At 38.9% G+C, this 10557-nt stretch overlaps 1 protein-coding gene across 1 annotated transcript; it reads left to right on the top strand.

Moving 5' to 3' along the window:
* The first annotated feature begins 8834 nt into the window (after nt 1-8834).
* On the top strand, nt 8835-10407 carry LOC126366348 (50S ribosomal protein L27). Its single transcript, XM_050009470.1, has 3 exons — nt 8835-8998; nt 9082-9245; nt 10073-10407. The coding sequence occupies exons 1-3, from the start codon at nt 8947-8949 to the stop codon at nt 10274-10276; spliced, it is 420 nt and encodes a 139-aa protein (XP_049865427.1). The 5' UTR covers nt 8835-8946; the 3' UTR covers nt 10277-10407.
* Nucleotides 10408-10557: the final 150 nt, after the last annotated feature.

The raw sequence follows: 10557 nt of genomic DNA, 5'->3' as shown, positions 1-10557 counted from the left end.
GGGTTGGTTTTCCCTTCGCGGGTTGGAAGGTGTGACAGGTTTTCTGTAAAAAACCAAACCTGTCAAATCTTCAGGTTAGGTAAGCGGACCCTGTGAAAGAACGAGTTAATTCTAGGGAGGTGATGAATGTCAAAAAGTTATCAGATCTTACGCAGAGCCAAGCTACACGCCCTAAATATACAAACTCATGTTAGGTAAATTTTGACCAACTTCTAACGCTACTAAAAGTGATTTAAATAAACCAGCCATCGCGGCACGGAAACCGCGCCGTGCGATTTATATCGGGGCTTCGACCAATAGCCGTTCGACGTCTATCTACGTAGGTAGCATTCGCTGCGTTTATTGGTCGACACCTTCGATATAATATATTTTTTGTTTGCCGTGCAGACCCTGAAGACTTCCGCGCACCACCGCCGCCGCAGCCGACACCACGACCTCGCAACAACACCACCTCCACAACACTACTACACTAAATTCCGCTAACCTCTCTCACTTCAACTACACTATTATAGAGACAGTGAAATTGTCCTGTGTGACAGAACGGAACTGAACCTTTGTTGTGGCAAAGTTTTCCATATTATTATAATCGTTGTTCACCCTTTATATCCCAGAATACAAGCGGCGGATAGATGTGAACTTTTATAAAATTATTACAATTTAAGTAATTACTTACCTTCAATCAATGTCACTATACTAAACAGCCGGTCAAGGTATCCCTATATTAGGTACTTTTTCATCCAACTGGATCGGATGGTTAGTGTAATAGATTAATAAAGCTTTAAGGCGACACACTGTAAGCCTTATTACATTACGCGGTTCAGAGTCAAGTAACCGGTGTATTGGAAAAAACATACTACTTAATTAAAAGAATCGCGTTGGTTGTTATCTATATTTTATACTTAGATGGGCAAGGAGGGTTAATAAATGGGTATAAGTGGGAATTTACCCAAAATATCGGCTAGATTGCCCATCCATCCGGATCAGGCGGGGTAGGCGAGACCACGATACACGTTATACTTACCTACACCCGGAGCGTCAAGCCCGGTAAGTCACCGGTCCTTTTCAAAGACAATGGTAAGGCCCAGCAAGTATAATAGAGGTGGTGAATTTTTGAAATGAGGTGGATGCATTTAGACAGAAATCGACCACGTGCGACACTATTTTCTACAAATTTCCCCTTCCCGCCCCGCAACCATACTTAAAATAAGGATTAATACTACGTTTATAACGGCAACTCTCCGCTCCCCATCAGCGGCTGAGCTAGGTTTACCTCCCCCCCCCCCTGTTCTTACTTTAGTGTTCAATCGGATCAGACGTCACACATAGGCGTACGTGTACGATATCATCAATGTGTAGTGACTGTGTAAAACGAGGTTTTTTGCCTCTAGTCTCAGTAGTACGGTTGTTTTGTCCGGTCACGTACTACTGAGCCCTTTTTAGTCTCATTAGTACGGTTATGACGTCAAACCGAACTGTTGAGCCTATAGCTGTAGTTCGGTTAGTGGTGGGCAAAACCTGGTGTGACCACGAGTCCGAAGGGCTTTAAATAACACTTTGCAGTGAACGTTGGCATATCTATGTACATTGGTATACGAACTTGTTAAACCTAATCTTTTTCTTTGTAATTATGGTTTTAACCTTTTTCAAACCAAACCAAACTTTAAAATAAGGAAAGAAGAAGAATGAAGAAGGGAAGTTAGGCAGAAGAACAGGTTCTAATTTTTTCACAAAGAAAATGATTTTGGTTCCGATTTTTACTATTAAATATGAGTACTGAAGTAGTACTGAGGTACTCATATTAAATAGAAAGTTAAGTACAAGAAGTAAGTAAGTTATGTTATGTTTTTTTACAAAGAAAATTATTTTCGTTCAATATTATTTACTATTTAATAAAAAATATTTCGCTTTCTAATACTTTTTGTGATTTTTATATAACCTCCTTAACCGGACTACTGATACCAAAAAAGTCACATAAGTTCGGTTTGACGTCATAACCGTACTAATGAGACTTTTTTGGTATCAGTAGTTCGGGGCCGGACAAAACAACCGTACTACTGAGACTAGAGGGTTTTTTGTAAGAAGTGTCCGGGGTGTGCTGCAACCATAGAATAAGGAATAACTACGTATAGAACGGCAACTCTCCGCCCCCCACCAGCGACTGACCTAGGTTTACCTCACTCCCCTCGAACATAGTTTAGACTTGAATCGTATGATCAGACGTCACACACGAAGATGCGCGTGTACGATAACGTCAATGTGTAGTGTCTGTGTAAAACGAGGTGTTTTGCATGAAGTGTCCTGAGTGTGCTGTAAAGTAAAATTAGTTAATGTACGTAGGTACCTACCCATAAATTAGTTCTATAAGGAGAGAAAGAATTAGTTGTCTGGGTACAATGACTATCATTTCGGAGCGGTTGGTATATGTATAGGTAATAGTGATGTAACGAATATTCGCATTCGCATTCGCATTCGCGAATATCCGCAAATTTTTGAATATTCGCATTCGCATTCGCATTCGCAAAATTTATGCGAATACTTAGCGAATGTTTTAGCGAAAGTTCATCTTGAGCTACATTAGAGTGGTGAAAATGTGTCGCTTTCTTTTTACATTTGTTAATGGCTGCAATGATTGATTCTTGTGAATTAAGCCCTTCTTTAACAACAAGTTGGATTTGGTGCGATGAACAATCAATGTTTTTAATGCTCAATAAAGAAATACCTTTTTTCATGTTAGTGCCACCATCTCTTACAATACATAATACGTTTTCTTTGGGAATTCCCCACGATGACAACATAGTTTCTAACTTTGCCGCTATATTTTCTCCTGTATGTCGCCCATCGTTGAATACTTCTGCTTTCAATACAATCATTTTTCGTTCAAAATTATTGGTAATTCCGTGACAAGTGAAACTTATACGAAACGTCAAACCTATCAAACATTTTAAGCGCGCTTTTTTGACATTTTAAAATATTCGCATTCGTATTCGCATTCGCGAATGTTGAAGATAATTATTCGCAATCGCATTCGCATTCGCGAATGTGAAAAATCCAACATTCGTTACATCACTAATAGGTAATAATAATTACAACATTTTTATATTAATTTATTTAATTATATTAAATTCATGATTTAGGTACTAAACAATAGTAATATTATGAGATATACTTAATTGCATTATTATATTACTTTGCTCCCACTAACCCGTCATTATAGTATATTAAAATGTCCCACGCTTAGCAACACGGTCTTCCGTGCAATCCGGAAAGGGAGTAGCCATTTGTAGTGTTGCTCTGTGTCTAAGAACTACCCCACGTGGGCACATCTCTATGTGCCGTTCAAAAATGTTCCTGTAATAAAAACTTTTTAAACACACTGGCCGCTTTTCTTTTTCAAATAGGGTAGTTTCCAACTAGTCAAATCAGTTACTTTTTTTAAACGTCAAAACACGAAATTACTATGGAATCTGTACAAGCAACCTCCTAAGTCATAGAAAAACGTGACAAAATGTCGCACTTATTATTACATTTTTCTTTATTAAAATTCACAAGTTAAATAGAAAAAAGAAAACGTTTTAAAAAAGATATATAGAGATAAATCTAACAACAACGAAAAACATTTTCTTTCTTCTATTTAACTTATTTATAAATTTTAATCAAGAAAAACGTAATAAAGTCCGACATTAAATTTTATCCCGTTGTTCTATGACGTCACAGTGTACTTTTTCATACAAATTCCATAGTAATTTTGTGTTTTGACATTTATTAAAAAGTAACTGATTTGACTAGTTGGAAACTAGCCTATCTATACCTAGTATATCATCATTCACTCCTATTCATTCATTCCTATTCATCATTCACTTCAAATATGGGCTATTAGCACACAGCTCGGTGTCAACAAGCTTCCCGCCTTCAGACTGCTCGGTAGCAAACCACCAGCAGTCGGTGTAGTTCAGGGCGGTCGGTGTTGCGTGGGAGCGGTGTTGGACCAGAGTCGTAAGAGAGCTATGTTCCCACGTTATTGTATCAACACTGTCAACCGATCAGCATTCTGAGACCGGTCCAAAGTGCTGAAAAATACCTGCGAAACATCATTATAATGAGGGTGTTTTTTTTTTGACGTATTGTAGATTTGTCGCAGGTGGCATTAACTACTTGGCCGCGTTATTAACTACTTAACTGCTGAGGGTGCCCAGTTGAGCGCGAACCTCGGCTCAGGGCGTCGTCTAAGAGAAAGAATATTTGAAAGAATTAATCGACCGTAGTGAGTCGATAGCGATAATCGCTGAATTCGGGAAATCGTCGATCACGCCGGCGGGGTCGGTATCGGGGTTCAAACTAATGACGGTGTGATCTCTTCAAGGTAACAGGTATTACGTGATATGGCCTAGACGGCTTCGAAAATAATATTATCATTAGGTGACAACAGCGTATTATTATAAGGATAGCCAGTATGACAAATATAAATATTGCCACATATAGAAGATCAGTGGCAGACTTGTCTTCCTCTTCCGCTGCTGTAGTGGCGCTGCCTGCACGCCTCGACCGTGCTTTCAATTTTGACCTCTCCTTGGTCGTGACGGATGTTGTCCCTTGTCTAAGCTGAGCCTTATCCGTTACGTGGTCCATCTGAACAACCAAAATAATGTTCTTCGTTAGTGCATGTCACAGACCCGATATTATCATAAGTATGCAATCTTCTCTAGCGTTGCTCCTTTTCGCAGGGACCTCTTACTTATCCTAAAGTTTTTCAGGTGCAGTGCTTATTGTACATAATAACCGTTTTTGTGTTTTTCGTCACGTCCCGGGACTTGGGAGCACGATTTAACTGTCGAAAAGTGTTCGTGTCTTACATAATCAGTAGTTATGCACGGTTTTTAGGGTTCCGAACCTTAACAGGAAAAACGGAACCCTTATAGGATCACTTTCTTGTTTGTCCGTCTGTCCGTCTATTTACCTTTTTTATTTAGCATGCCCCTTGGTAAGTACATTGCTTGCGGAAGTATGAATCCCACATAGTTTTACCTGAACAGATCCAATTATTCCAAACGAGTCATCATCACCGCTGCTATCAGAATATTGTGTAGTGGCACTGAAATTGACATATCCGTGCCCATACGGGATCTCTTTGAAGAAGTGTTCGGAATACACGTTAAGTTTATTTTGGCTACCATTTTGGAATACAGCAAATATATAAAGTTTATGTACTGTAAAACAAAGTGAGATTGGTAAGTATGTACCTACTAACTATTAGGTTTTATAAAATAGGCTTGCGTACGACCATCGACCACAATCTCACCTGATGGCAAATGAACACGTGGCCTAAGGTGATACACGCTTACCTAGTAAACGCCTATTCTTTCTGGGTTCGAGGAAGAGTGACTAGGTGGGGAGAAAGCAGTGCTGGGGTACTACATTATCGGCCCAGGAGTGTGAATACAACTGCCCGCCCCCCTAGCAGCTTCTGCAGGCATCATGCTGGAACCCGAGTTGGTTGGAAGGGCCAAGTGAGCGCGAAACGCGCGCCAAACCAGTATGAGCAAATAGTTCATACTTCAACCTTGCACTCTACTCGTTCGCAAACTTTACGATGCACGGAGATCCGCGAAAATAAGTATATCCGAATCAATATATACAGGGTAATAAGTCAAATACGATCGAAGGAAAGAGATCCGCCCTTATCTAATCATAGGAAAGTCAAAAACTTTAGTATGATCGGCTATTTATTAAAAAAAAATATTTTGAATGCAATATCTTACGGAAAGAAATAATAAAATTGCAGCCTATCACATAACATATACATTGCCGGTAAAGGGGCTATGGAATTTAAGAAGCAGTACCTATTATAGCTACTTTGCAGGAGTTTTAAGTAGTAAAAGAAAGTGGAGTGGAACCTGGGACAGCGGTTCTCATACAAAATGCAGTTATACTCAGATCCTACCTACTTACTAGAGAAAAAGGCCCAAAAGTTTATACTCACATATCCAGTAGGTAACATATTTTCTCCCCGCAAAACCAAATGCCACTCGCTCTGTCCAAAAATCAATGGGCAACGGTCTCGACATCATTTGGAACAATGTTAATGTTACAGTTTCATTTAGTTTAACATCACAATTTTCTATTTCTACTTGATGATGACGCTTTCTGGCGTCAATTTCTTCGTAAGCTATGGTATCTGCAACAAAGTTAAATCTATTTACAATCGAAATTATTGCAAAGATCGTATTTTTAGGGTTCCGAACTTCAAAAGGAAAACCGGACCCCTTAGGCTGCGTTTCCATTGACGTGGAGCTGGGCAGAGAGGAGCGGAGATGTACAGGAATCGACCAATCACCGTGAATGAGAGAGTTGTCACTCTCTCTCTCTCTCACTCTCTCTGTCTCTCTCGCTCTGTCGAGCGTCTTCGTTTTTCGCTCTCTCGAACTCTGTGATTGGTCAAATCCGCATATCTCCGCTCTTCTTCGCCCATCTCCGTGTCAGTGGAAACTCTTTTCCAGTTGGTAAACTAATTGCGATTTAGTCGATGTAAGGAGACAACAGTTTTTTAACAAGTCGAAGCCTTATACTAATGCCTCGTTGAAAGTAAGACGATCCGTTAAGCCGTTTGGAAGGCACGTTAAGCCGTTGGTCCCGGTTACTATTTACTGATGTATGTACGTAGTCGTTATATGAGTCATGTCAGGGGCCTATGGCGGCTCAATAGTAACCCTGACACTAGGGTTGATGAGGTTGGTGATCCACCTCACAACCCACACGATAGAAGAGCCTCGTACTAGGAACCCTCGGCGCGCGAGTCGGCCTCATACTTGACCGCATTTTTATACGGTACCAACCACGTTATAGAAGAAAGAAGATGGAAAGGCCCTAACGCGCATTTTGTATGAAGTTTCAGATCAACCCCGCTTTCTATTAAGTACTACTTACTACTCCTGCAAACCGATAACTACGACAGCTCCTACTGCTTGGCCATAGCCTCTTTGCCGGCAATGTAAGTAGGTACTTATGTTTTATGCGATAGGCTGCAATTTTATCATTATTTTTCGTAAGATACTGCAATACGAAAGTATTTTTTGATAAATCGTAGATCATACTAAGGTTTTTAGCTTTCCCGTGATAAGGAGGGATCTACTTGCATGATAGTCGATATGCACAAGACGAACTTTTAATATAACGTCGCGTAGCTACGTGTGTCATACAGTTTGCGGATGAGTTGAGTGCAAGGTTCACTTGGCCCTTCCAACTTCTTCTATTCCATGGTTACCACACTTCAGACAGAGCCTTGCCGGCAAGCGACGGAACTCGTGGGCATGATGCCTGGAGAAACTGCTAGGGGCCGGGTAGGTATTTGTATTTGCTCATACTTGTATGGCGCGCGTTTCACGCTCACTTAGAGAGCTAAGTGAGCGTGAAGCGTTTGGAAGGGTCCAAACGCTTTAAAACTTGGTAACTTACTATATAACCAGAAAACAGTATCATTTCCACACACGACGCTCTTTGCATTTGACCTCTCGGGGAGAACACTTTTCAGTTGACCGTAAACTGGAACGTAGGACTTATCACTGGCTCTTCTTAGTCCATCTGGCTCCCTTTCCATCGACGGCATGAGCTCAGAATTTACAGATAAGAAAACTAGTATTAAATATATCAAATAATCTGTTTCATGACACATTTTATGTAAAACTGTAGAAGACTTCTTAAATATATTATTATATTGAATAAGTATATAGGCAGGTTTGCTCAGTCGAACACAAACTGAACACCTTCACTCAAATGTAGTGATTATGTGGATCTTTTGGCTCAAAATTAAAAGACGTTAAATCAACAATGCTACCGAGACTTACGCCAAAGAGAACATATTTCTAGCATACGACGAAGGTCCGCAGAGGTCCGTGTTGCTCTATGACGATGAACGGTCTCCGTGGTCCAGTTGTTGAGCGTTGGGCTCACGCCGATGGGAGGACATGTCACGTAAATCACTCTGTGATCCCCAGTTTAGTTAAGATATTACAGTCGATCTGACTCCGATTGTCCTAAAGTAAAATGACCCGTGCTTGGGAAAGCATGTTAAGCCATTGGTTTCGGTTCCTGCTTACTGATGTAAGTTGTTATAAAGCCCTGTTAGGTGCCTTTAGCGGCTCAATAATAATAACCCTGACAGCAGGGTTGAAGAGTTAGGTAAACCTCTTCACAACCCGCAAGATAGAAGAAAAACTAAACGTTAAATTACACATTACAATGTATATACGTCCATTGCAACGCACAAGCCTCTCCTAAATCAACCGGAGGGGGTATAGAGCATAATTATATTTCACCACGCTGCTCTACTGCGGGTTGATGAAGGTGGCTAATAATCGTAACCAATGGCTTAACGTGCCCTCCGGACTCCGAAGCACGCAATCCGGAGGTCCGTGTTGTCCTATGGATCGTGAGTTCGTGAGCCCAACGTTTAATACGCTAGACCACAGAGGCTGAAGAGTGACGTACCTCCTAATGAGATTAAAAGATTGTTTTCATTACAAAATCGTAATAATCATATAATAATAGTTTTTGAATTTGTTATAAAACCCGGAAGTGAGAATGAGCAAATACTCGGAATTCTTCCTGGTAACACTTCAATGGACTTTTATCAGATGTAAAATACTTTGTGCCGCTGTACAAATTTATGTTGAACTCCGAATTCGAACTGTGATTGTGATGATGTGATTTGTTGTGTGAACTTGGCGTGAAGTGAACGTTAAATTAATGACAGGCTTAAAAGGCTACTAAGCCAGAGCCGTTAAACACTTTCCAAAAAAAAAAGATGTCAATATCAGTGCTGCTTGACATATGTCAGACGGACAGATTGTCACATTCACATTTATAGTGTTGTGTTTGTTGTCTGCGATAATCGTGAAATTTATTTATTTATGTAATTATTTCTCGTCCTGTACTTAAAAAATATCTGTTACAATGTCATTTAATCCGATTTCCTTCAAAAATACGAGCATTTCTGTTGTAAAAGGTATAATTTTGGATATGTAGAATAAGTAAAACGTTTTGAGGTTATAGTAAGTTTAGTCCTTTATTAGTGCTAATTGTTTACAGAATTCGTTCGCTATGCGAGTAAAAAAACTGGAGGCAGTACAAAGAATACAAATTGCAAGACGAAGCCCAAACACCGCGGCTGGAAGGTGCAGGATGGGCATAATGTTCAGGCTGGCAAGATGCTAGCCACACAGAACTCCACCAGGTTTCACCCTGGTCTGAATGTGAGTAAAGGATTAATTATTTAGAAATTATATAATATGCTACCACGTCCTATTTCTTTAAAAAAAAATCGATTTAATTATTTTAGTGTATGTTGTGTTTCATATTTTCACTGTGGCGTCCTTACATAATAAACATATTTTTGTTTTTTAAACAACTTGTAGACGCCCCATTGCTGGGCACATGCCTTCGTTCTATCAACCGAAGGAGGCAAACCATTTACTTTCTGTAGCTAAACCACTTTTGTCAGTCTTCATATCTCTTGAATTCCTTCACTTATAAAATTATGTACTTGTAATATTAATGGAAGATAAGGATATGGGCAGGAGTATGATGATATATTAGTTTATATTAGTTTAGGGTGTTATTTTATTGTTTTGTTAATTATTCGTTGTATTCAATAAAAAGGAAAAAAAAAAATATTATTATTTGTATATTTGTATAAGGTAGGAATATTGAAAAATTATATTGTTTAGCGTCTCGACTTTACTGTGTGAAGTGTTACATTTGACTAATGTTTAACCTTGTCATGCAAAATAAGTATTTAATTGTTGGATATTATTATTCATTTTCTTTTATTAATCCTGTTGGGATGTAGTGCTCGAATAACAGATTTCCACTCTTCGCGATATTTTACAGTCTCTGTAGCTTGCTTCTATGACATGCTATTAAAACATGTTAGCTTGTTTGCGTACGAAACTTTTATTTTGACAGTAAAACATAGACATATTTCAATATTTAAAAACCATAAAGAAAGAACACATTTAAATCTTCTTTCAGAGTTGTTATTGTGCATGTGTTATTTAATCATTTTCCTTTACAATTCCAGGTGGGATTCGGTCGAAATGGCACTCTGTTTGCTATGGAAGCCGGTAAAGTGGTTGTGACTTGTGAGAAATTTGACCCGTACTATGGACATCCTTGGGTACAACGGTTCTATGGTGGACGGGAAGGCCAAATTATATACAAGAAATATTACAATGTCATACCTGAACCCCAACACCAACGGTTCAAGTTGATTGAAGAGATTTAGTTTATTGTTAACCATCCTAATGTTATTTAATTATAGTTAGTACTAGTAAAGTATTTGGTTCGTGTACTAGATTCAAGATAAATTATGAAATTCTGATTACTAAATAAAGACACATCTAAAACTAACAAAAATCCTTATCTTTTTTCTATTTAACTTATTTAACAATTTTAAACAAGAAAAACATATTTTATCACGTTCTTCTATGATATCACAGTGTGCTTTTTCAAACAAATTCCATAGTAATTTCGTGTTATGACGTTTACTAAAAAGTAACTGATTTG

This window comes from Pectinophora gossypiella, chromosome 4 (genome assembly GCF_024362695.1).
Source record: "Pectinophora gossypiella chromosome 4, ilPecGoss1.1, whole genome shotgun sequence".
In the NCBI taxonomy this organism is placed as follows: domain Eukaryota; kingdom Metazoa; phylum Arthropoda; class Insecta; order Lepidoptera; family Gelechiidae; genus Pectinophora; species Pectinophora gossypiella.
This window is presented reverse-complemented; position numbering and strand designations above follow the sequence as displayed.

Bases quoted from the DNA above. Each gene is read 5' to 3' on its own strand.
- LOC126366348 (XM_050009470.1), top strand. From the start codon at position 8,947: ATGTCATTTAATCCGATTTCCTTCAAAAATACGAGCATTTCTGTTGTA. The intron at 8,999-9,081 runs GTATAATTTTGG...AATTGTTTACAG, and splicing joins GAGCATTTCTGTTGTAAAAG to AATTCGTTCGCTATGCGAGT. The intron at 9,246-10,072 runs GTGAGTAAAGGA...TTACAATTCCAG, and splicing joins GGTTTCACCCTGGTCTGAAT to GTGGGATTCGGTCGAAATGG.